Source organism: Lutzomyia longipalpis, chromosome 3 (genome assembly GCF_024334085.1).
Source record: "Lutzomyia longipalpis isolate SR_M1_2022 chromosome 3, ASM2433408v1".
In the NCBI taxonomy this organism is placed as follows: domain Eukaryota; kingdom Metazoa; phylum Arthropoda; class Insecta; order Diptera; family Psychodidae; genus Lutzomyia; species Lutzomyia longipalpis.
Genome location: NC_074709.1, coordinates 28,295,273 through 28,322,367, shown reverse-complemented (window position 1 = coordinate 28,322,367; position 27,095 = coordinate 28,295,273). Strand labels below are relative to the sequence as shown.

The 27,095-nt window shown below is 36.9% G+C and overlaps 2 protein-coding genes across 3 annotated transcripts in view; both read right to left on the bottom strand.

Moving 5' to 3' along the window:
• LOC129793657 (WW domain-binding protein 11) overlaps nt 1-15,747 on the bottom strand; it is a 78,970-nt gene extending 63,223 nt beyond the window's left edge. For both annotated transcript variants that reach the window (XM_055833828.1, XM_055833827.1), the window contains exons 1-2: nt 15,595-15,747; nt 14,669-15,342 (exon numbers count right to left, since the gene is read on the bottom strand). In XM_055833828.1, coding sequence (XP_055689803.1) covers nt 14,669-15,342; nt 15,595-15,709 — 789 coding nt within the window. In that variant the 5' untranslated portion in view covers nt 15,710-15,747. The remainder of the gene's footprint in view (nt 1-14,668; nt 15,343-15,594) is intronic.
• Nucleotides 1,214-5,994, bottom strand: LOC129793665 (uncharacterized). Its single transcript, XM_055833838.1, has 4 exons — nt 5,486-5,994; nt 2,502-2,866; nt 2,301-2,427; nt 1,214-2,133 (listed from the first exon to the last, which is right to left on the bottom strand). The coding sequence occupies exons 1-4, from the start codon at nt 5,505-5,507 to the stop codon at nt 1,982-1,984; spliced, it is 666 nt and encodes a 221-aa protein (XP_055689813.1). The 5' UTR covers nt 5,508-5,994; the 3' UTR covers nt 1,214-1,981.
• Nucleotides 15,748-27,095: the final 11,348 nt, after the last annotated feature.

Genomic DNA, 27,095 nt, shown 5'->3' with positions numbered 1-27,095 from the left:
AAATGAATTTTATACGCTTCACTCGTAAAAATTTTTACCTTTGGCAAAACTTGACAAATTCTTAACACTTAAGTTTCAAACTTAAAGAATTTCTAACGTTTGACATTGCCCTTAACGATTTTTTGACATTAAACTCGACAAATTTTTAACGTTTGATATTTGAAATAAATGAAACGAAATTTAAACTAAACGATCTTTTGACATTTTATCTTAACGAATTTCTTACGTCACTCGTAACACTCGTCAAAATTTTCACTTTTGACATATAAACATGACGAATTTCTAACGTTTGACATTTAAACTTAACGAACTTCTAAAGAAAAGCAATATTTTCCCTCCCTTGAAATGTTTATTGATCTAACAGAACAATTAAAATAAATCCCACATGCCACTCTCCTAAATGGTACGGCTTATCTCAAACTGATCATCAACACCTCATTAGTTGTTTGAGTGAAAGGCATCCACTTCACCCACTAAAAGGGTTAATCTACGCCTTAATCGCCTCACTTTTGTACACCATCTTCGAATTGGCAGGCACAGTGATAAAATTAATCTTGACACTTCTTCCCCAGAAAGACATACGCGCGGAGGGATCACTCACATGTGATGTGTAATTGAGAAGGCGCTTTCCCTCTGCTCCCCTAACATGACATTTTTTTTAATGCTCCCTCGTGTATACAGAGGAGATCGTAAATCTAATTTTAAAAATCACTCCACAATTGAGAGATTTTGAGGAGAAAATTTTGTGAAAAGATGAAGCATGTTGCATTTTGAGTTATGGGCCCATTTCACGTGACATTCACAGCACTTTGGGCAATTTTTAGAACAAATTTGACATGAAAACGACAAACATTTGATGACTCCTCATACATTTTACATCGTCACGCATTTTTGATTCCTTTCCCGTGTGCACGACACACCTCCCATCCACCCTCATTTGCGGGAAAAATCTCTCCTCATGTCTCGTGTTGGGAAAATTGATGGAAAATCATGCTCAACACTTTATTGAGATAACAACAAAAAATCAAATAAGAAGTTCCCAATAGAAGATAAACAACTTTGGACACGTTCGTGTGGCGCAAAGATTTTTATTTTCATCCCAATCTGCATGACATGCGAGCAACAAACTCCTGAATTTGTTCCGGGAGACGAGGGAGGGTTGGTAGGTGGATTTGAGATCAGCGATGTGTGATTTCTTCTTTTAATTTTAACACCACCCGGCTGACACAACTTTAAGATTTTTTAAAGATTTTCACAATTCGCGTCAATATAACTCGTCAGTAGTTCCCATATAAAGTTTTCCGACTATTTGTTAGAAAATGGCACTTTTTTTCGTGTGTGTGTATTAGTGAGTAGCGCTGAGTAGCTCATCCGTGTGAGTAGCAAATTTACCGACTCCTTCATTTACGCGACAGTAGAATAGTCGCAAAACTAAACCAAATTTAATTTTAAGACCACAATAATATATTTTTTCAATGGTCCTAATACAAAAAATTTTAAAATTTCTTTTAAAATTATTTATATATTTAAATGTATGTATATATATATATACACATATAGTGTATGTAAATAAAACAGATTTAGCTTTGTAATTAAATACTTTTTTTTATTATATAGATATATTTTAATTTTTTACATTAAAGAATAAGTTTCCCTATTTTATTTTTTTTTTTCATTTATAGAACATTGTGTTATATAATTTACTTTAGGTTGCATTTCATATTCTTTACGCATTTTTTATACCCCATTTCATAGCGATTTTTTTTAAATTTTAATTAGGTAAAATGAATAAGATTTATCTAAAAATTAACTTATAATTCATATCATTTGAAATATCTTAGAACAAATAAATCTAGGGAGTTGAAATTTTACACAAAAAACGAATGCTAAGTAATTGCAATTCATATTAATGCCTTAACTATGGGAACTTAATGAAAAAATAAGAAAAATAATTGAGGTCCAAAAAATAAATGAGAAGAATTTAACTGTCCTCCTCGCTGTCAGACTCGATCACCGGACGCCCCTTTGACTTCATTTTAAGGCGCCGCTCCTTGGCGTAGATGCGGCTGTGAGATGCCTGTATTTGGCATCTCACCATCTTCTTGAAGTCCGTTCGGGAAATGCCACTGGCATCTACAACAAAAAGGAAAATTTTTAATTAATTTTGATATTCATTAGGTGAATCATTAGGAGAAAAATTCTATCTTTAATATTCGTGGTAGAAGGAAGACGAATTAGGCAATTAAAAATTTTAAAAAATACTGCAAATTTAAAAGACAAGAAAAAGAAGAATAGCTTACTTTTCCAGATTTTGTAAAATCCATAATTTTTTAGGGCTTCCTTATCATGTGAACCTTTTAGGTTCATCGTTTTGACCACCTTATCCTTCAGGAAGTCTCTTAGCTGCATTGAGCCTGCGATGGAAGCCTGAAAAATAAAAAAAAAAATATATAATAGATCTGTATCTACACATTATGCAGTATATGACAAGAAATACTCACAAACTCTTCAGAAAATTCCTTCTTCTTCAACTTTGATTCGAAAGCCTTCAATGCGTCCACACTGTCTATGGGTAGGGCTTTAAGGACTTCCTGCCTCATTTTCGAATTTAATTTCTCCTTAAGGATATGCTTATATATGATCTCAATCTTTTTGCTCATATCCTCCATCGTCTTTTCAATGCGCGACAGCCTTTCTTCGTGGCGATTCGAATCCGCTCTCGCTGAACTCTCCATGGAGGCTTGATCAATTCCGCCTTGTTGCTCAATTTCGCGTTCTTGCTCAATTTCGCCTTGCATTATAGGGATGTTGTCAAGTTCAGCATCCGGCGAATCGAAGAACGATGAATTAATCGGGTAAGAAGAACCTTTAGAGTAATAAAAAATCATTATTAGATTGAGTTGAAAGTAGAGTTTAATTTCGCCCTTTATTTTACTCATAACACATTGATTTTATATTAAATTATGTAATAATTTCTAATGTTATTTTTAAAATGTTTTAACAAATCATACTAGAATCAGGCATTATTGATTAAATATTATTTATTTAGTAATAAATGCTGCGCAATGGAAGAATTTGTGTTTACAATTTTAACAATATTCGGGGAAAAGAAATCCTTAAAGGACGAAGAAAACCCCTTATACCACACATGCTTCCCAAAACGAGCATTTTTTATTAATTTATTGGTCAACAACAATAACATTTAAATGGAAGAAAATTAGGCCTATTTAATTATGTAAAGCATGACTTGATAAAAAATTTTCTAGTTTAAATGATTTTTTTAGTAATGAACTTTCTCAATACTTTTTTGTGAATTTTTCTGTAATATTCAAATATAAAATGAAGTATACAAAAATTTGAAAAAATCAATTTTCTTTGAGTAAATAAAAGGGGGAAATTTAAGTAATTTCATTTGCACATTCCATAGCATAAAAAATACTTGAACTCTACTGTTCGATTGAAATTTTTTTACGTATTAAAAAAAATTAACAAGTGAAATTTTAATTTATACACTCATTAATTGTCTTCCTGCTAGGAACCTCTCTTGTATGAAGCAGTGGAATGACAACACTTGCATTTCCATATGGAATTCGGAACAATTTAGAATGGATTGTACTCAACACCCAAAATTCCACACTGGGAGACAAATCTGAAATCAAAAAAATTCCAAGGATTCGAGATTCGACAGGAGATTTGAAAAAATTTTCCTTCTTTCTGAAGGATCTCCCAAAAAATCCGGGCGTCTCGTTAAAGTGCCCGAATCCTTGGATTTTAATGATTGTCTGATCTTTCAGAACGCAGTAGCGATCTGCATCATTTGTCCTGAACTCCAGTTGATTGAATTTGCATGTCTTGTACATGAAGTTGCAGCCCAATATATTTGCCTTCAAGTGGAATCTATCTGTGAAAAGATAATTGAGATTGTTATTCAAAGAATTTAAAAGTTTTTCTTCTTCAATTCGATTAAGAACTTGCGGAATGACTGGGGCACATGGATTGATTTTCTTTTTCAAAATTTGGAGAAAATTCTCAAAGGGAAAGGCCGAGAAGTTTTCCAAAACTCCGTATTCATGCACACAATCCGTTAGGTGAAGGAGATTGTGGACATTATATACCACTTGGTCCACCCCGTACATTTTCGGATAATATTTTACAAAAACCTGCAGCATTTCATTTGCCTGATCGATGATTTGTACATTCGAAACAAAAGCTTCTGATGACAGAATTCTCACCGCCACTGATAGCAACAGAAAATGGGCATAATGATCTTTATCCAGAACATCTTTTAGCACTACCATTCCCGTATACAACAGCAGTTGACGACATTGAGTAGCCTTCCATTTCTTTACATAACGAAAATCATCAGGCTTCCGGGAAAATTCCATGGGTACATTTTTTGTCAAGCTCAAGTGAAGGGCATTCATTTTCTTACGATTTTTTGTTGAAAGTTTGAAATGCTGAGATTTTGGTGTGCTCCACAACACTCCTAATGTTCTAAGAACACCCAGATAAATCAAATGCATTGAACAAAGGGGAAATTGGGAAACCATTTTTATCCCAGCATTTTCCAAACCGAATGGATAGGGGAATTTGTGGCAATCATCTCTCCTTTCACCGAAAGACTCATCTGTCTTTAAGATCCCAGAGGTGACGGGGAATGTTACTCTTCCGTTAATTGTCTTCGCCCTCTTGTAACATCTTCCACAACCCAAATGTCCCGTATGTCCTATGACACCCGTCAAAAAAGATCTTGCTTTAGAATCTACAATAAATGCCTTCACCCTGAAAGGCTTCCTTGTCGGCAATTCACCATCATCGATCGCGATCCCATTGCCTTCCAGCGATTTAATATCTTCAACCAAATCTTCCAAAAACAACTGTACATCTGAGGGATCGCCAATACCTGCGTATATTCCTATTAGAAATGGAGAGAAAGATTTTCCGGGGAAGGCGCCCAAAATTGGCCACATCGTAAGCCCACTTTTTGCCAAAGGACACCCGTCTATTCCAATATTTACCTCAAGAGTTTCAACATTCTGGAAAAAGTTTTTGTCCGGAAAACCTTTTAGGGCCTCTTCAATCCCTATATGAATATAGTGACCAGGATCAATTGGTTTTGGGGGTCTGGTAAGGCGGGGTGTTTGAAGGAGTGTTCTCTTATCCGTGAAGATCTCCTCGTCGACGTGTTTCTTCAGCACCTTCAATAGGCACGTGACGAATCGTCGACACGGATTGAACTCAACTATAAGAAGCCTAAGATCATCCATGAGTGTTGCTGAATTCAATTCATGCCCAACATCCATTCCCTGGATACACCCCCCCTCAGCTACGCATTCCTCCGGAAACCAAATGTCAGAAGATGGAGGCTCCTCCGGAGTTCGAGGCGTTGGGCGCATTTGTACTGGGGAAATCTTTGCGCTCTCTTCTTCCACCTCCAGCCGGTGCTGGTGGAGGATTCTATAGTAATGTCGTTTAGAAAACTTACTTATTGTCCTCCTGGAATACATTTCTTCTTGCTTTTGAACTCTCTTAAAACAACTTCTTTCACAATCGTTCACAACAATCCACAAAACAACTGTCAAGTGACAAAGTGCAGAGACACTATTGGCGGCAAAAAGAAGTTCAATTTTTATTTACGCGATGTAATAAAATAGTAAAAAAATAAGCAATACTCGTACCTAAAACTAGTTTTGTTACTTTTTCAAGACTAGTTTTTGAAAAATCTATATGATTTCATCTAATACCGACGCTGTAGCCAATGAGTATTAAAACTATTCACATTCGCGTTATCGAAAGAGTCGGTTTTTACTTGGGTGCAAATGTATGTGTGAGCTCACTCTGAGCTTCGCCTATTTGCCACTAGGTTTGTTGACGCGAAGTGTGAAAATCTTATTGATATAGGTATTTCTCATGTGCAAAAGTAATTTCAAGATTATTTTCCGACTAATATCTTGAAACTTTTTCCTGACCCGTAAAAACCACTGACTCTGTGTCAGCCGGGCACAAGTAATTTGTTCAACACGGAAAAAATGAATTTTATGTCAAAAATGTTTAAAAGGGGAAACACGACGAAATATTTTTTAATTAATAATTTTATAGTCGAGAAAACATTTTGCTTGATTTTTTGATGCAATGGAGACGCCGGGTGGGGAACTAGGCATCTCCATCTTTGGAAATATTTGTAGTCCAAAGAATAATTTTTTCTGATAAAAAATATATCTAATTGCAGGCTAATTTCTCTCTTCAAACTCTTACAAAATATCACAGAGCAATAAAAGAAAATCTGCTGATAATCAGAGAAATTTTTAATTTAGAATCACGCACTATCAACGCTACAATGTTGCATAGTTGAGAAAATTGATGAAAATTTGCTTCTAGCTAATGTTTCTTCCTCTCTCTTTCTTGTGTTTTGAAAGCTATTGAAAGCATAAATGTGCAAGAATGGGAGAGAGAGCAAAAAAAAAGAATGTTTGAATGTCGTGTTAACATTGATTACTTAATCGATGTTACAATAATTTGGTTAGTTGTGAATTGCTGTTTCTATGTCTTTTTTTTGCTGGTGCTGCTGCCTTCTCCCTGCCGCCTTGTTGTCCTGATTATTAACACCAATCTTACAAGTTGTGAGAATGAAATTGCTGGGCCTTACGAGGAGGGAAAAATTGCGGTAGAATTGACATAATTTGTGCTGATCGACGGATATTTCGCGCAAATGTTCCGCATCATGATGATTTTATTGGATTTCTCTACCCGGACGCGTGCCAAAAATCTCCTCTGGTAATTATTTGCGTCAGGGACACATTGTGAAGTAATTAAAAATTAGTACAGGTTAGAAGAGTTTTACTAGAGCAAATTTTTATAGCTTCTAGTTCATGGTTTATATATTTTTTATTAACATGCCCAAACAGACCTCATATAACAACTGAAATTCCGTCCGGAGGTGTAATTAAAAGAACAAAAAAAGAACACAACCCCCCCTAAAAATGAATAAAAGTCGTTGTGCAAAAATAAACCCAACAACGTCTTGTAATAAGACCAAACTACTTCTTGACTAAAATTAAGAACTTTTCCTGCTAGTGGGTGGGCACTAGAATTTATTAAGTGCGCCTCTGTGAGTCCACCCAATTTGCGTTGGACCCCACAAATGCCACAATAAAAGTTTAGTTAATAAAATTTAATTTAATTACAATGTGGTGCTCAACATTACAACAGAAACTTGCCTCTCATTGAGCTTTTTTATGTGCCCCATTTGGAGGTCTTGGATGCGAGAATTTACCTTTCGGCTAAACAGCTCTGTCCAAAAAAGCTCCTCTCTTGCTCTTTGTGGGGGCTTCTGTTGCGACGTGGGGGCAACATTGGATAATGGGGAAAATGGAGCATAAAGGAGAGCAGGATACCGTGGTGTCATTAAGCTCTACCTACATCCTGGGGCGGTTTACGTAACAACACCTTCAAGTCCTCTCTCTGTGTGATCCCCAAAACAGATTTCCAGGCTATATCTACAATACACCTGCATTGGGATATGTTTGAGGGTCTTCACAATTTGGCAAAGGGTTTGGGGGGTTTGGGGCACAAAAGGGCGACACTTTATCCGTAACCTTTCATTATATATCTCACCAAGGGGTTAAATACTTGATTTTCTCCGGAAAATTAACTTTTTTGGAGGTTTTTGAAGATTGGAATAAAATCTTGATCGAGATTTGAACCCATGGCTTTCGAGTTAAGTGGTTCGTGTGTTAACCGATCGATCTAAATTTTTCACTTAATCTTTAAGAAATAACTCCTGATTTAAGCTTTTATTAATGCCTTATTGTTGAAATAATTATTTTAAAGAATCATATTTTTAAACATTTTAAAACATAAAAATACATGATTTTTTTTAACCCCTTCTCAATTTTAAAATTATCTTACTGATAGTGTAGTGCTTAATGTACTCGCTTGACGTCTTAATGACCCTAGGATCGAATCTAGGTTAGTCTGCCAAATTTTCTTTTTTTTCGATCAAAATATAATTTTAAATGAAAGAAATTATCAAAAGAAATAAATTAAAATATATTTTTCCCTCAAAATAAAAGGAAAACAAATCTAGGCCTCTAGGGTAGGTCCTTTAGGTGCTTTAAGTACTGAGAATATGGGAATTGAGAGTAAAGTGATTAACTAGCTCCACATCTGGGGTAGGTGAAAGCACCCTCGGTTTGTGTTTTGTGGGTGGGTTTGGCAGTTGATCACCGTCGTACCCAAAATCTCCGGTGATTTCCATTTGGGTAGCTTTACCGTCAAACCTTTGTAAAGGGAGTAGGGGGTGGGGGGATGCTGAAGCTCCCGATGGGGGCGAAATTGCGAGCTTGACGCCCACTTGAAATTGAAACTCACAGATGGGAGACGACGCTGTGACACGGATGATGAGGCGTCCTGGTGGATGTTGTGCATTTAATAAGATTCGCATGCACTGAGGCGTCCTTTTGCATTGAAACCCTCCACTCTTGTGTACGAAAGAGAGAGGGAGAGAGAGAGACTTAAATGGGGACATACAAGGGGATACACAACAGGATTTGAATGAGGAGTTAGGGGGGAGTTTGGCACTGCGACGATGGTGCCATTGCCACAAATTTACCTCTGAGAGGATGGCGAAAGGAACACAGAGTTGAATCTCTAATGAAACATGGTACATCATTAATATCTCTGAGAATTTCACCTGAAAGGATGGAAGAGAGTGAAGGTGCGGTGGGACAAACTCTTCATTATATCGGGGAGGGTTTCGCCATTCTTGTGTGTGTTGTGATCTTCCCTTCATTGTGAAATTGGCAAATATATCCCATTTTAGTGTCTTAATTTGATTTTCTCGCTCTAAAACCACGTCAAATTTACCTTTCATCCTTCCTTCAATTAAAATGCAAATTAGGATGATTTTCTTGAATTTTTCCTCCTACTCTTTTCTATTACAAGAAAATCCAAAAAAAAGAAAGAAAAAATTCTATGAGGAGATCCCGATCAGAGCAAGTAAATCTCTCCCATGAGATTACATTCTTGTTAACAACTCGTGTTTTGTTGCACGATGACAACACCAATGACGCACTCCACGGGATGGGAAGATTTTTTTCTTCTAAATTTTTATTTGAGGTGAGATGAGCGGGAAGAAAAAAAATTAATTTGAAGAAATCACAAACTAATCGAAAAATTGATCGAGTGCGTAAAAAGCGCTTTCTCATTGTTAAATCCATTTGTCTATTTGAATCTCCCATTGATCCTCGCCCAATTCTCAAGACGGAGGGACCCGTCCATCTATCAAGAATTCACCGCAAGAGATTTTTTTTCTTGTATTTTTAACAGCAAAAAGGGGGGCTAACTCGCAATACAATATATCTGTGTACAAGAATTGATTCATTGAGAGGTGCTGCCATGAGATCGAGATGCCAACATTGAGATAATTCAATCATTAAATCACAAAACTTATAGCTTTGATTGTCATACTTCGTCTGATTAAGTTTGTTCTCTTTTTTTTTCTTAATTTTGTTGTGGGTAAAGGAAAAAGCTTAATAAAAGGTTTAAATCTAGCCTAAACACTGATTTTGAAGCCTAAAAAGTTATTCGGATTTGAGTCCTAAAGAGGCTCAGAATGATGATTAAAAGCTCTAAAAACGAGTTTATTTTAAGTTTGAAAAGTATTAAATTCAAGCCTAAACATACTAAATTCAAGCCTAAAAGGTAGTATATTCTAACCCAAAAAGTAGTAATTTCTAGCCTTAAAAGTTATTCGAATTTTAGTCTTTTTAGGCTCAGAATGAAAAGAAAAAACTTAAGAAAACGTGCTAAATTTAGGCCTGAAAAGGAATAATTTCAAGCATAAACATACTAAATTCAAGCCTAAACAACTCATTTAGTACAACCAGGCATCCTCATTGCAAATTCCTCACAAAATCATTAATAAACAAAATGCAAATAATTTTTCAAGGTCCAATAATTCTCTTCCAACGTCTTAATGGAACTTACAACAACCTCCACCCCCAACTAACAAAGCCTTCGAAAAAAAAATCTTGACAATTCTGTAAAGATCGTGACACGTTGAAATTCCATCTTTGAGTGCAAATGAGTGTGATACGAGACAATTCCTCGAGGGGTTGTTTGTTTGTTTGAAAATAAACAGACGTGCCGAAAAGTTGGACAAATTCTTTTGCCAACAAGAAGAGTCACACTTGAGATCTCCAGCTGTTGTCGTCAAACAAAATTTCATCCTGTATATTAATATAGATGCCTCATCCTGCCTGCCTGCCTCTCAATACTTTCCATTGCGACTCACCCAAAAACCGACAGTGACTAAGTAGTGGCAGCAGATTGAAAAGTTTTCTTTTTTGACTAACATCCAAAGAATTTTCCCTTCAACTTCCAAAGGCGTTTTCATCTTCTCAGGCGGGGCTGTAAATTTATTCTACATTTTGGGGCAATTCAACAGAGACACAGAATACTCCCCCCCCCTTCACCCCCTCTTTGTAATTTCTTTAATTCTCTCAAACGAATTTCTTGAAATCCCCATGCCGCCAGAGACAAAAGGGAATGATTTGTGTGAGAATGTGGTAAGGATTTTTGGTATATTACGTGCAGAGGCCTCTCAAGTAGGGTTGGAAGTGGGGGTGCCACCTCGGAAAATGAGCGGGAGATAGGGGTGGTTTGGGAAATCCGGATCTTAATCAGGAAAAGTGAATGTCGACGCCGGAGACAAATTTGCAATTCAAAGTTTGCAAATAGATTTTAGTGTTGGATTTTCCTTGGGATGGCACGCAAAGTGAAATGGGATGTGATTGATTTATAATGGCGGGAATGCGGTGAGGATTCTCCCAGGATTGCGACCCCCTCCCGACTAGCTAGAACTGTGGGGGTAGAGATTGGTTAATTTGCTCTGAATTTACCTAATTTATTGGATTTCTGGCATTGAAGGTAGGAGATTTGGGTTTAATTTAGAGCAGAGCTTAACTCGTTGAATTTCCCGCCAATTTTTAGGGATTTTTCTTTTAAACAAACTCATTTTCTTTTTGATTCCAAAAATTCGTTAAAAGATTTTTTTTGAATACTTTTTATTTCTCAAAGAAGTTTTCTTCAAAGTACTTCAACTTCTGGCCCATTAAATGCATCCAAGAATTCTCTTCTCCCCCCCCTGGGCAATCTCTCAGACCAATTTAACGCCAAAAACCCAAAGATTTGCATATTTGCAGCCCAATCTGATGACCAGGGAACACTTCATAAATTTTTTTTGCAAGTGCGAAAAAAGGCCTTCATGTGATAAAATCAAACAAGCCGTATGAGTTTTCAAGAGATCCGTAAATCATTTTCATTGCACGAAATCCACAAATCGCTCTTAACTTCTTCCTTCAGAGTTGTTTGTTTCTTTTGAATTTCTTTTTGCGAGAGACAATGAATCATTTTTCATTTTTAGCACCACCACACCACCTATTTTCCTTGGACCGGAAAAATCTTCATTCAATTTTCCGTTTTTATTTATTATTTTTTTTCTTGGGCAAAAGGGCGAATGAGGCAAATGATTTGGTGGATGTGTGCGCGAGATCCTCGTGAATTTTTCATCATCACGATGGGCAAAAGACAACGCGCGAGATGCAAACGGAGAAATTTATCTTTAATTGATGCGCTACCTTGGGAGACGCAGCGCGCGAAGAGATCTCTCCCATCTGCATTTGGGTCTTCTCTATGTTATGCAAATCACATGCGATGTGCCCGCCGTTTCTCTCTCGCCCAGACTCCTCATACAGCCCCCCCCCCCTATTCCTGAGATATTGCTCCCCATCTTCACCTCGTTTGCCGCGCATGCTGTCGTCATCATCATGGGGATCTTGGTGCGCCACAGAGTAGGTACAAAAAAAAGGAAAAGGCAGGTGGGATTGAGCTAAGGGAGCATTTAATGAAACTCTGAATATTTTTTCTGTACCACAGAATGCGTTGAAATGTGATTTATTAGCTTTAAAACTTTCTAAAAAAATGTTTCTTTTTTTTGTAGGTTCTGAAGAAGGTGCTCTGATTGCTCGAAAAGTATGAAAAACGTTAAATGATTAGCCGTTGTAAAACCGAAAAGAGCCGAAGTTGATTCGCAGAAATCCAATGATTGGACGAGCATTTTCCGGAATTTTATTCCGGAAACTGTCAAAAATTAACTGACGGAAGTGTCAAACTTATTTTTATTTGTTTAAAATCGATAAATATCGTTCAGACATTTATTTTAAATTAAAAAAAATCATTATATAAATATTTTTGATTATTCACTTACCTTTTTTTAAATTCCAAGATTATTTATTTAGAAGTTGTCAAAATTTGGTCAAAAAATTGCGAGAACTGTCAAAATTATATTTAATAATAATAAAATTGATAAAAAATTGTTACAAAATATTTTTTATATGTTTTTCTTTATTTTATCAAGATATTGGGTTTCTTTTTCAACAAACTGTCAAAAAATTGACAGAAGCAAATGTCAAATTTATCATATGTCAGAATATTAAGAACGCTAAAGCCGCCATATTGAATATAGTGTTCAAAATCAAACTATCTCCGTTTGAAAGATTTTTTAACGAATAAAAAGTCAACAAAAAAAATCAGAAGCAGAAAACATTTCCATTTTATTGGAATCCCAACTAATTCAGCGAGTTCTTCCTTTTTTCTTTTTTTCTACCCCATGCCCCTCTATTTTTTTCCTCACTGGTGCCACACTCAAATGCACAAACATCTTCAATTCTGCCACACATTCTCATGCATCACAATTTATGACTGATGTCGGTTGTAAATTAAAAATAATCATAAAATTAAATCATCGCCTGTCACAACAGCGCACAGAGAACGTTCATTTACTCCACTCGAGATATTTGATTCAGAAATTTTCTTTTATTGCCCCAACTCTCTGGTGCGGAGTGAATGCTGTGTGAGACTCTCTACGCGCATTTGCCCATTCATTTTATCAATAAACTTGTGAAAACCACAGGGAAGAGCAACAGCAACAGCAAAAAAAAAGTAAAGAAGCAACAAAGACGAAATCAGCAACAAAGAAAAGGGAAAAGTGCGTGGGTGCTCGTACAGGGAAGGATGAGAAAAAAAATCTCCACAAAACATCCTTGAAGAGGCGCACACGCCAAAATCGAAGAGGAGGGAAGAGCGGGTTCTCAGGAACATCGTCAATTTTTTTTCTTTTGGGAAAAGTGGGTTGTTGTGGTTGATCCTCTTGAGGTCACATTTAATTAGGCAGCCCTCCTTTTGATGCTCTCTCCTCCACTAGCCCAGGAGCAAGAGATATTCCCAATTATTGCAACTTTTCGACATTATGCACCCCCGAGGCAAACATCCCTCTCAGAGAGCAAACAAAAGGAGGAATTTCCGTTTGCCGGAACTTCAATTGTAATCCCTCAACTGACTTGTCTTCCCATCAAATAAGAGAGGGTGGCTCCCAACCCCACACCCTGGAGGAAATACTTCATCATTTGGAAATGCATCCGTGTGTTTGTGTGTAGGTGGGTAGCATCGAGAGGACATTGTCTCTCTTCCCCCAGACTGCCATACATCCCAAAATTATTTACAATTTTAATTAAATACTCCACTACTCAACATGGATGCAATTTACAATTTTCAATTACACATACAACACTCTGCTCCTGGCCAATTGAAACACCATCGACACGGGAGATCTCAAGGGGTGCCTCATTGCAAAGGTGAATGTCCCAAAAAGAAGATTATTTTGTTGAATAGATTTCCTTATTTTTTAAAAATTGTTTTAATTTTTTTTGTATTCCTAACGATTTTTTGAAAGACTAAATTCCGTTGTTAGAAATTCAGGATAAAATATTCAAGAGCCGTAAGAAATTTAAGAAAATGTCATGTTTGCCATTTTGAAGAAAACTATTAGAATCATTTAAAATTCTGTATAAAATTATTAAAAATGGAAAAACCGAAGAGAAAACTTTAAAGATTTAAGAAAAATAATATTTTGAAGACATTTAAGACGTTAGAAATTCCGGAAATAACTGTCGGATTCGAAGAATTCTAAAAACAGATACCAGATTTATTAAAATTTAAAAAAAATTTTATAATTGACAGAAACTTCCGGAAATGATTTTATATGTCGTTAAAAATTCTGGAAACAACTGAGTAGTTGTCGGATTTATTAGAAATTGGAAAAAAAAACTCTCACAACGGCCGAAAATTCCGGAAAAATTTTACTGTCATTAGAAATTAAAGAAAATGTGAGAGCCTTTTTTTAGAATTCCGGAACATTTTAAAATTATTAATCAATGAAAAAATATTAAGATAAATTATTAAATTTTCTAATTTATTGCAATTTCTTTCAAAATGGCTACATTAAATAACAATTAGATTTTCTTAATATATCTAAAATTTGAACAGATTTCTTCAAATAAAACAATTGGAAATTAAACATTTGAACAATTTTAAGAAATAGTAAACAAAAAAAAATACAAAAAAAAACTCGCGGAAAAATTAGTTGAAATGACGAACCCCTTGGGGACTACCAATATGCCCGTCTGGGAATTATTTATGCAAGCAAAAAGCAACGAGGGGATGTGGATGTGAAGATGGAAATATTGCCCACATGAGGGATGACGACAGGAGGATGCGTGGGCACGTGGAGCCCCTCCTGCTAATAGAATAAATTGAGAGGTTGACTCACCTTTTCGGGCTTCTTCTTCGCGGATGGCGAGATGATCTTCTCCTCCTCAGATGCAATCCGATTGAACTTCTTTGTGGCTTCTTTGACACTGATCTGATTCTCTGAGGCTGTCTTTGCAATTTCCAGCATTTCTTCCATAATGGCGACATTCTCCTTATTTGCATCCACCACGGAATCATCACTACTGGACTTTTCCACGGAGAAGGATCTCTCAGCGCTGGAACGTTTCCTGGGAGGGACTTGTGGGGGCTCCTCTTGACTTCCACGACGCATTTCGGGTGCTGGCTCATGGCTGGGTGGCCGCTGGAGAGCCATTATTGCTGTACGATACTCATTGATGCAGTCCTTGTACTGGACACGCGTTTGAGGTTCCAGGACGGGAATCTTTGCCGGAGGGCCAGCAGATGACGGCCCGGGGGAAACAATAGGGGGTGGACGATACGGTGGTGGCTGTCGCGCCCCCGGAGAGTCACAATCTGAGGAGATTGAGCGTGCTGGACTCATGGGTGTCATCCCACTGGCCAGACTCAAACTATCCTCAGACGGACACTCATGGAGGTACTTTGACTTCAAGATCAAATACTTCTCCTTCTCATTTGATCCATCGCGCTTATCCTCCGTCCGAATTGTAGCCAGGATGTTCACGTACGTCTTAAATTGCTTCCTTGCCTCACCTTTCCGGACACAAAGTGAGGTTATGTTGTGGTAAACAGACAACATCTTGCACACAAAAAAGCCCTGACAACCCCCCAAACCAACCCCAGTGTACCCCTTGTACTCCCAAATAGCCTGGATATTGGTCCACCATATGAGATGGAAGCAACAGGTGGGTGAAAAAAGAGATTTTCCACCCTCCGTGAATCATTGAGTTGACAGGAAAACTTTCGCGCGGGATTTTCGGGCATTTCCTGGCACATTTCACTTACTTTGCGTCTCAGGATTCGTGAGGATCTCCTTGAAGTGCTTTACAAGCGCATGATTGGTCACTTTACACCCATTATTTAGCATAAAATTGCGAATTTCCGCAAGAGAAAGCTCCATGGCTAATCACAACAACACAACACCACCAAAGAAAACTGACGTCATCACCAAAGCAACTCTATGGAACGTTCGTGGAGCGCGCGTGGAATGTTTTCAAAATAATGTTTTTGTGAATAAAAGATTGATTTTTTTAAAAGATTTTCCGATTTTTCTTTAAAATAACTTTAAGGAATGTTTTCTGTAAAATTTTCTTTACAATGCTTCAAGAATTAAAATTTATGCCGTTTAGATTGAGAAAAAGACTCTCAATTATTGAAAAAAAAATTAAACCAGACTTAAGCAATCCGAACATAACCTAAGTTTTTGAATTTTTAGAAGATTTAGCGTCAATTTAATACGAAAAAAGCATTGAAAACAAGTATTTTTATTAAATTCCAGCAAATATTGAAGGTAACCTTCATTTTATCTTTCACAAATGCCCGCAAAAAAATCCAACCGCAATTTATGGCGTAAAAAACGGAAAATTTGCCAACGCCATTTGTGCTCAATTGGAAAAACATTTTCCGGGAGAGTGTAAAAAAAAACCTCTGTAATACTCATAAAATGCTCCTGTGGATTTTTATATGCGATTTTCGTGTATGGTTCTGGCCCTCCGCAAAAAAGTTGCGTTAACATGGAATCGAGAGTATGTTGGCTGGACCACAGAATTCGGTCAGAGGGACTCAATTAAAATGAGGCCATTTTGCCATGTGAAAAAAGACCGGGTATTGCAAAACCACGACAAATTGTCCAATGTTTCGGCGGGAAAATTAATTTAATTATTGTGTTACAGCACAATTTGAACTCATGTTACTGCCTGCACACCACTCTATTGTCCATTTTAGGTTAGTTACGTTAAGTTATTGAGTTTTGAGAAAGAAGGGTGGGAATTAATTAGTTTTATCATGATAATTTTGAGGTTATTTATACATAGGCACCATTTTGAGAAATTCTAAGAACCAAAGAACGCTATTTTGAATATTCTAACCTCGAAAATTCAAACAAAACCGCCATTATAAACTATTATTAACTTCAAAAATGAATAAAAAGACAAGATTTTCATTCAAAAGACTTCCTTTTAGCTTCTACTATAGTGCAAGAGCAGCGATGCGAAGATTCATGAGCAATTTATCCAGAAGACATGCCCTCGTTTGTGTCGAAGGCAAGAGCTGAATTCAAAGGGAGGTTTTTGTGAAATAGCATCCCTGGGAATGAGCATTAAATTAATTATAGCGGTACAGTGTCGCATCCACAACACGACACCCCCCTCTAGGCACGGGACCCACACACCCCCGTATTTTGCTGCACCAAAAACCACCCCCAAACGGTTGCAATTCGTTGGGCCTCAATGGCGCTAAACACTTGTTTGAGAACGAAAACGATAAATAGGCGAATAAATCGTCTGTTTAATTGCTAAAATTTCAATTGAAACCCACCCCCCATAGCCACCCCTATGGCGTGGAAGAGGGACCCAGCCTGCGGTGGAAAATGTGCCTGCGAAGCAATTTACGTGCACTTCTGCGGTGGTCAATGCGAAATTTGTACGGGAGAGGCTGGAACATGGTGCGTTCATGGCGGGAAAATTGCACACCCAGTTAGAGGAGATTTTCAGTTCAGGGAATCAAAAGAGAGGCGTTCCACGTATCCACCCCCAAACAATTGGCCAATTCGACCGATGAATTATTGCAATCATCCCGGTTTTATTACCTTTTGGTGGTTTTGTGTTCTGCACAAAATAGACGGCGAGGGGGATTCTTTGCAAAAGGGAATAAATTTATGTGGATGCTCTCGCAATTGATTTTATGCGAAGTTTAGGCGGAGTGTATGAATCAGCAGGGACATCCTCTTCTAGTTTACCGATTGAAATTAACTGCCGTTTATTGCAAAGCATTTAGTTATATATAAACAGAGATGGGGGATGATCATGAATTTGGTTTGATCTATTTTGCTTTTATATGCATCCATAAATTTCTTTTAATTTAAAAGAGTCGTTATTTTAAGATGAATTTTTAACCCTTCTGCGACTGCAAGATTCTAATTAATTTAGAGGATTTAAATAAAAATTCACCTGCACATGTAATGTACAATAGGTCTATTAACACGTTCAAAAACGAAATTTTACGCTCTGTGTAATAAATTATTAATGCTGTAGAAAAATATCACCCGGTCGGACCATAAATTACTAATATTTTTATACGCTATTAGAACATTTTAATTAAAAAATTGGTTTCATCTACAGTAAATTATAAAAAATTGTCTTTCTTATTCGCAAAATTATGTTTTTTCTTCGCGACCTTTCATCTGTTCTTCGTGTTTCTTGTGTTCCGCGGAACATTTTTAAGATTTTTCAAAAATAATTAATTATTTTTCTTATTCAGAATAGTGAGTTTTAGATTTTTCCAAGGATTTTTCATATTTGGTGGAACTTTTCTTCTGGTTTCGCATGTTCTATAGATTAGATTTTTGGTGTTTCTTTGATTTTTTCTGGTTTCTTGTGTTGCTTGAAATTATCTTTAGTTTTCTAACGAACAACGGATTCTATTTTATTCCTTCAAGCTTAATGGGAAGAGTTTTTTATATTCTGTTGATTTTTTCTGGTTTTTTATGTTCCTCGCAGTATTACTAATTTTTATATTTTTCCCGTCCTGCAATTTTTTTTCTTTTATCAAGAGAATTTCTTAAAGTTTCTCAAAAAAGAATTCTCTCTAAGAAATCTTCAAGAATTTTTGAGGAAAAGCTGCAAAATGTTGTTTGAAGAAAGTTTAAATTAATTCAACGGACTACAGTCCTCCGAGGGAAAGCCCAAAAGCTTCCTCTGCAGGATGCAAGAAAATTTGTGCATCACCCCCATATATCGTCAATTTCTCTCTCTGTGAAACGAAGCCCAAAATGAATTCCATCGAGGGTTCAGTTGGGGTACAACACACACTATGGAGGAGCCAGCGTGAAGATTGGAAAGACATGGCGGATGGCAGAGTGGTGAGAATTAATTAAATAATTTGCCATTTCTGCAGTGGTTGCTGCAACAATACATCCTGCACGAAGGGGGGTTGGAGGGGGAGAACTATGTGGTTTGTTTAGTGTGCTGCAAATGGGCCAAAATAGACTTGTGCAATGCATTTCGGGTGTAATGTGAATAATGAGGGACTACAAGTGGAAATCACATTGGAAAATATATAAATTGTATTTGGACCCCTAATTAATTAAATGCCATCCTCACGTACGCCATCCCCCCCTTGCAAATGGGAAAACCACCACCAGACAAATTCTGCCAGGGATAGGCAATTGGATCCCGGAAAATTTATACTGATTGCTATTTAAATTATTACCAATATAATTTCATTTGCAATTGCCAAAAACAATTCATCTCTACCCATGTACGGCGTTGTGGGTGGGGGGTAATGGGGTGAGATGGGGGTGGAAATAATTGGGGCGAATTGTACGCAAAATTCAATTGAAAATATATTTTTTTAAATAAAATTTCATGTGGCTTTTGCATGAATTTTTGAGAAATTCTTTACGCGAGATTTTGTATCTTCGACAAAGTGAATAAACTCCTTTGCAAAGAAAATTTGCGTGAAAATCCACACATAATTCAGTGTCAGTTTTTTGTGTGGCTGCAACACGAAAAACATTGCTCTTGTGGCAAGATAATTGGCACAGTGAGTGAAACAAGTAATTGAGCATTCTTCACAATCACCAAGAGCTTGGGGGAATTTCCTATTTTCCAGCCACTTTGGGATGAGATATTTTTGAATTTCATCAGTGTGAGGAGTGTGAGTATTTTTGGGTGCGGGAAAAGTGTGATAAATTGGTGATGTCACACTTAATTGCTCGACTGTTGGTGAAGATCCTTGGCAAGGGCAATGTGCTCCATGTCACCATCATGGGCCACACACATGCGGATTGATTTGCATTCCTACTGAGAAATTCTTTTATTCTTCGAAAAATTATTTACTCGTTTTTTTTTTTAAGAAATTTTCTCGATCAGAATTTAATTGAAAAAAAAATGGAAATACTCTTCTTCCATTTGCAATTGATTTTATTCAAATTCGTTCAGTAGGAGCCGAGAAAATCATCTCTGAATCATTAGAAAAATTCAAAATGGCGTCTAGAAGGGATCGATCATTTTTTGGCGCGAAAAATTCGTTTGAATTACCCAAAAACCTTCTTTTCAAATCTGAAATAATTCAATAAGAAAAAAAATCAAATATTTTTAACGGTCGTAATGCCTTTTAAACGCAACAAAATGAATTTTAATGGGAAAATTAAATAAATTTAACGTTAAATCTTGCATTGAAAGAGTGTTGTGATGGCGCAAGTAATTTTTCAATTAGATGAATAGAGTATATGAAGCCCAATGGAGCGTCTTGTCTTGCATGTGAGATCTTTATCTGTTTGTGTTTTCTCTCACTGCGAGAATCTTCATCTCATCGCGGGTTTTTTTTTTTACCTTCACGAGCCACACCTTCTGGCAACACAACGGATTGCGTCTAAAAGGCTCCTCAATCTGGCTGTACCCCTGAAAATCCTTGAGTCATTCATCATAGAATCATTCTAAATAATTCTTTTCTCGCACAAAGGGGAGTTTCATCTGTTCTATGACCTCAGAAAGATCTTTTTTTTATTATTTTAAAAAAATAAAAAGAAGTAAAAGAAAAATTTCATTGTTTGAGGGGGAGTTAAAAGGACGGAAGTGAGAATTGGATGGCGCCATGAGATGTGCGGGTAATTGAGAATTCCCATTTTGATGAATCCACTCTTGAATAAAAAAAAAGAATAAAATGCACAGAAAGTACCTTCATGATCATGGGCCGAAAATGCATTTATGTGGAACCGCGAGAGTGAATGAGTGAGGTTCTCATGGAAAATGCGGAAGTCCACCTGCACGTCTTTGCCATAAAGCGCACACTAAACATACAAACAACTAAACTTCCTTACGATGTCGCCCCAAATTGCTCCCGCCAGGGATTTCTCAGGTTAGTCCCAGGTTAAGCTGCCAATCTTCCTCCTCTCACACAGAGCGCACCTGATTTAACGTGAATCAGCAGCCCGAAAGAGGCGGAAGGAGGGTCAGTGCTGCTCCTCATGCATTCGCATCTATTTATTTCATCACCTCAAGCGATATTTGTCCAGCAATATATAATAATTCTCCATTAATCCAACTCCTTTTGTTTCCCACACCGAATTCTCTTCTTTATGGTGGCAGAGAATTGTGTCTTGGAAGAGTGCAGCACTTTCAATTTGAGGCAATTAATGCTGGGCTTTCAATGGCTCTCTCTGGCCAATTTGCTCGTACAAATGTGGTGTTGTGGGTGAGAAAAGGCACTTCCGTTCTTATGGCCAAACCCCGTGCTATTTTGCATTCCACAAGACAAAGACATTACCTCCGTGCCTTTTCTGCTGGCCACGAATGGCTTTTTGCTGTTTTGATTTCCTAATTGCGAGACCATTGTGCTTTTTCAATTGTTTCGCTCATTCAATTCCATTGGAAAAGAGATGATATTTACTTGAATTTGTAATTGATTAACTAAAGGTGAAATTCACTACTGAGCAGGTTAACATTCGCTTTAGTTATGTATATAGTACATGTACTATAAGAAAAGAAAAGAAATGACAAAAAATTATATTCTTAAGCATTTTACTTAATCCGAAGATCTTATTTTAAAATGATTAAGAAAAATCAATTCTTAGGTAAGAGGTCTGATATTTATTAACCCTAGAGGATTCCGCTGGCCCATGTGGTCATTTCGATTTTTTAATGGTCACAGAATAGTATTTGTTTTAAATTATTGTTATAAATTCTACAAAAGTTCAATTACTTCAAGTTTGTTTAAAGAAAACTCTGAAAAACATTTTCTTTTTGAGAAAGAATTGTAGTTAAATTTTAAGGTTCGAATCCTCCGGGAGTTAAGAATATTCTACAGCATCTATAAATAATTTCTTTTTTTTATCATTCTTATCTTACTCCGACATGCAACCACATTCTCAAAGAATACAAAAAGAAACATTTAATCAACTACAAAAAATAAATCGGTGTGAAAGGGTTAACAAATACTCCTTACAGACTCATTCAAAAAATAATGCAACAGGCTTTTTTAAAAAATTCAATTTGCTTCTCTGGAAAAGCTCATCAAAATTCTCTTCTACATAGAATGGAGAGTGATTGAATGAGTTGCTTTTGAAAGTCCTCAAGTGTTTGCATTGCAGTTACTTCCTGCAGCATTCATGATTTTGCTGTTGTGATGCTGCAAACTTCCAAACATCAACTGCTGCTGTGACTCCATCAGTCTCCAACATCGAATGAGGTAATGTTGGGGGGGCTACTATATACGGTGTTCGAGTGGGAGCCGCACATTGCTTTGGGATGCGCACGTTCAAAACTCCACGAGGGGCGCGGGGGTGTACAACCAACCCCTCGTGCGATGGGTTAGAAGGGAAAAGCAGAGCCTATGCTGCCACACATCCAGCACTGTGTTCAGCATTTGGGACTTTCCCGGCAAAAGGGATACAACATCGCCACTAAATATTGCTTGCCGCCTCCCCCCGCGTGTGTGGATATTTGCTTCTTGTTCTGCGCCATTGTCGAAACATTCTCGACCCGGTGAGCTTCATTCCACCTCCGTCGTCCCACAAAACCACTCGCAATTCCAGGTGGCTCACATAGCCCCAAGTTTTGAGTATTTAAACATTTCGTCGTTGTGGCTGTTTTTCCGCGCCGGAATTTTTCCATCTCATTGGCTTTCCCGCGGTTTTTTCCATCTTCGTCATTGCCTCTTTTAAAATGTACCGCGTGTGTGACAATTAAATAGATGGAGACAACACGAAAACTTTTATAGATTCCGGCTGTTGATTGCATAAAAATCCTCCTGAGAAAAAAAAAGTGAGCAACTCATAAAAGTTCGCGCGGGGGCTTTTTTTGTTGGATTGCCACCTCTTGGGCCAAGGGGACAGCAATTGGTGGAGACGGAATTAATCAGTTATTTGGGGGGCTGCGTTTTTTTCTCGGGTCACCTGTTTATTTTATTTTTTTTGGTGGTGGTCAAACCTAAAAGGCGGCCACCCAGAGTTGGACGCCACTGGTGCGAATCACGCAAAATCATTCCAATGTGAGTTGTCGAAGGCGTCTGATCTCTCTCACTCGCTGGCTGTTGTGAACAAGGTGGGTGTACCCTCGGCAATTTCCCATCGGCTGCCATTCCTATTGCATGCCGCACAATTAGCCAAAAAGCACCTCTTTGCGATAGACCTCAAACGAGGTGAGAGATAGGCCGTGACGTCACCCCGCGAATTTTTCCGCGAGGGCACAAATTGTGGCCCAAAGTGTCGGTGAAATCCGTGAAGACTTAAAGTGTTGTGTGCCAGCGAGAATTCCATGTGACTTCTTAGTCTCTCTGGGTGTTGCATTCCTCAGTGGGAAAGAACAAGAACATTGTCCAAAGTGTGCAAGAATTGACAAAGAAAACGAATCCCAAAAGAGATTAATTAATAGTTAAAGAAAAGGAGAGTGAATTTGGGAGAGGAAGATGGAATTACCACCACCTCATGAGGATTGGGAGCATCAAGTGAATCCCTTTCTGCAGGACATGAACAACTGCGAGGAGGATTATTTTAATCCACAAGAGGTAAATCCCTTTTATTTTACCAGATCTTTTCAAAAAGATTTTTTGAGAGTTGCTTTTTGGCGCCAAAACATACCTAACAATTTTTTTTAATTAGTGAAAAGTGGGGCAAGTTTGTTATTCAAGAATTTAGAGACAGAATTTGAAGAAAAAGGAACTTATGTAGAATATTTAAATCAAAGTTTCAAAACTTATTATTAAAACAAATCAATTCGTTTAATAAATTGTTAACCCCTCAAGGAACATTGGGTAGAAACTACCCAAAATTGAAATATTCTTTTTCAATGAATTTTTACTAATTTTTTTATTTGTTTAGCACGTTAAAAAATGGATATTTTAAGAGTAAAATCATGAAAAAGTAGTTTTGGAGTTAAAAATAAGCTTCTATCCTAGATTATTATTTTTTCATTTTATGAAAAATTAAAAAAAAATTGTCCTAACGAACAAACATCTAAATTATCTTTTTTCCAAAGGTTAAAAGTTGACTTTAATTTAAAACAAATAAGAAATAATTACACTTAATAAGAAAACCCTTCAATCCTTACCCTGCAAGAAATTTCCTCCCACAGAAAACCTTAAGATTTAATCTTTATCTCACCTCTTTGAATCTAATCCCAGAGACTTTATTTAAATTCTCCTCAACTATAGCGCAAGAAGAATTCCACGTGTTGTTGTGTAAAATTTTCCACACACCTCCTCCTTTCCATGGCGCCCCCTTTGCAGAGGGTGGAAGGGGAGGAATTTTCAGCACATACCCTCAATGACGAAATGACTAATTTCCCAACCAGATACACCACTCACTTGACTTATCTCTGCGACGTATCAGGTGTACAACAGAGCTCCCTCACCCCCTCGCGCGGCATACGGGGGATGCACATTAAAATTTCACTCGCTGCGAAAACCCCCTTTTCGCGTTTCTACTTGAGAATCATTAATATTCACGTTTAATGTGTTAATTTATTCCCCCCACTTGGATTGGCAAAAGCACGGCGCTAAAGCCACCCCATGCGCCATACGCGAGGGGTCCATCACACCCCTTTATTCTCTCAGTTTGCCATTTAACTTTGTAACTGCCAGATTTATTATATCCTTTACATTTTACGTTAAATTTTTTAAAAAATATTTTTAAAGATTTTTTTTTATAAAAACTGGTTAATTACTATATCTGTGATTTTTTTTATGAAGACTACATCTAGTGGCAAAAAAATAGTTTTATGGTGACATCTATTGAGTAAATCGGATTATTGCAAAATACAGTTTTTTGTTAATTTTAATACATTAAAATTGAGATAATCATCTTGAAAATAATTCAAATTACTCGTTGGAATATCACGCAGACTTCGAAAGCATCAAACTACGATAAAATAGTAACTGAAAACTACTAGAATTTTTTTTTTTAATTTAGCTCAAAATTAATATTCTTCTTTAATTGAATTATTAAATTCAGAAAGAACTTAACTCTTATATACCATGAAAATATTGAAATAATTGAAATCAAACGTGGTTGAAGAAGTAACCGAAAACTGCTATAAAAATTAGATATAATTACTGCTAGAAATTCAAAAATTATTCCTAAAAACAAATTCAGTCAACCGACTCGACAAAAAAATTATCTCCAAAAAAATTAACTTTGCTTTCTTAAGCTTCTTAGCTACTAAAAACTACTAGAAATTTTTTAAATAAAATAAAACCACAATGAAGTAATAACTGAAAACTGCTAGAAAATATCTGAGTTTCTTTTTAAATAAATTGAATGAGGCATTAAAATTGATGTATTCATCTTGAAAATAATTCACATTACTTATTAGAACATTATGAATCTTAAAAGGTCTCAAAAACTTTAAACTACGCTAAAATTATAATTAAAATCTACTAGAAAAATCATTATTTAGTTCAAAATTATTCTTCTTGTATTGAATAAATTCAAAGAGAATAACTTGCTGATCTTGCTATTCCATATCAAAATACAATTCTCTCAAAATTTCATTAAGAAAATCCCTGAGAATTTCTCTGATTTTTCTAGCACATTTCAACATTGAGATAAAATTCAAAAATTCATCTAAATATAGCATGTGAAGTACCTACGAATGGTGAGACAGGTCTGTGAGGAAAATTTGTCAGTTGGAGAGAAGTGTGTGATTGATTGGGAGATAAATTTACCTTGACACTATCTTCTCCTCGTGACTTGATATACCTTTTTATTTATTTATACAAACCGTGCGTGAATTATTCATTTTCACCGGGAGCCCTATTGAAAGTGCCAAGAAAAGGGTCGCGTCGTGGGGATTTTCTAGGGCATACACCGGGAGGGAATTTTGTGACATGGTCTTTCATTAGGCCCGCGTGTTTTCTCACCCTTTTTCTCCCCTTTTTAGCGAAATGCGAGCGTCTTGGCGAGATGAGGTGCGTCGGGCTTCTCCTGAGCGCCACGCAATATTGGCTTTTTGCAAGCTGACCTCATTAGGATGACAATTTTTTTTTGAAAATTATCCGTTACTGGCCTCCATGGTCAGATGCAGCCGTTTGCGAGAGAGTCAATAAATTGGTGGTTTTGTCAACTTAAACGACCCTACTCCTCCCTCCCGGGCTGCAGGGCAAGTCGATCACGCGCCTCACGCGGTCTTATCGCACAAGAAATGGGGTTTGTGTTTGCATTACGCATCGGCGGTGCATAATTTTGCCGCAAAATTCTTCTTCATCTGTCGCCCAGGTTAATTGACGCGGTAATGACAGTGATCAATCGTACTGCGAGAAGAGGGATTGACATGCGGGGATGTCGATGGTGCATGAATTAAAAGGTAATTTCCACTTCAATTACGCCCGCGGGGTGTGAAGACAATTGCTGGGGTCGTGCAAGACCTTCTGCAAGACATTTAATATTATTTTTTCTTCTTTAATTTATGGCACCACCATTCCTCTTCTCGAACAATTCTTAACTTTCGCACCCATGAAAATGTGCTCTGATGCTATTCCATTTTGCACCACAAACGGGCATCACAAAAATTATACTCTCAACAGGTGCACGCAGGTGCGTCAAATAGACGTAGTTTCCCATATTCTTATTTTTCCCTTTTCTTTTTGTGTGTGTTTAAATTGAATGAGAAACGATCTCTGCGATATTCTTCCAATAGTCCGAAATGCGGGCATTGGGGACCTTTAGGGCCCAATTTGATCTTCTACATTCTTTGGCAAAGAAAGCTGCGGACACACAGCAGGTTTCGCGAGCACGTTGTTTGCGAAAATGTTTGTAATTGATTTTATTGCCTTTCTCTTATCGCTTCGTCATCGTGTCTGTCGCGCCCGTGAACCCTTCAAAAACTCCTCACATTGGATAAAAATTATTAAAATTATTTAATTAAAATTTTGTAACGACGATGTTAAATATTCTTGCAGACAGAATGAAGCCAAAGGGGCTAATATTGATGCTTTTTATTTATTTTATAGTCACGAGAGTTTTTTTTTATTGTTAATCGTGTTCCAATAATAACAGAAAATTGAGTGAAGTGGATTAATATAAAAGATAAAAAAATCAAAAATATTAATTTAATAATTTTATTTCTTAAAAATTCTTTAGAGAAAATGAAAGAAAAATTCTTTTATTAAAATTCAGCTCTCATCCCGGCAAGCTCTATTACATCAATTTTCTCTCAAACATAGACCCTCTCAGAAGAGTCCAATTTTCTCCATTTCACCTGTCTTGAATCCAATTATCGAATAACATGGCCCCACCACACCTCTGCCCATCTCTTCTCTCTTCCCGGGGAGACGACAAGTGAGAAATGACC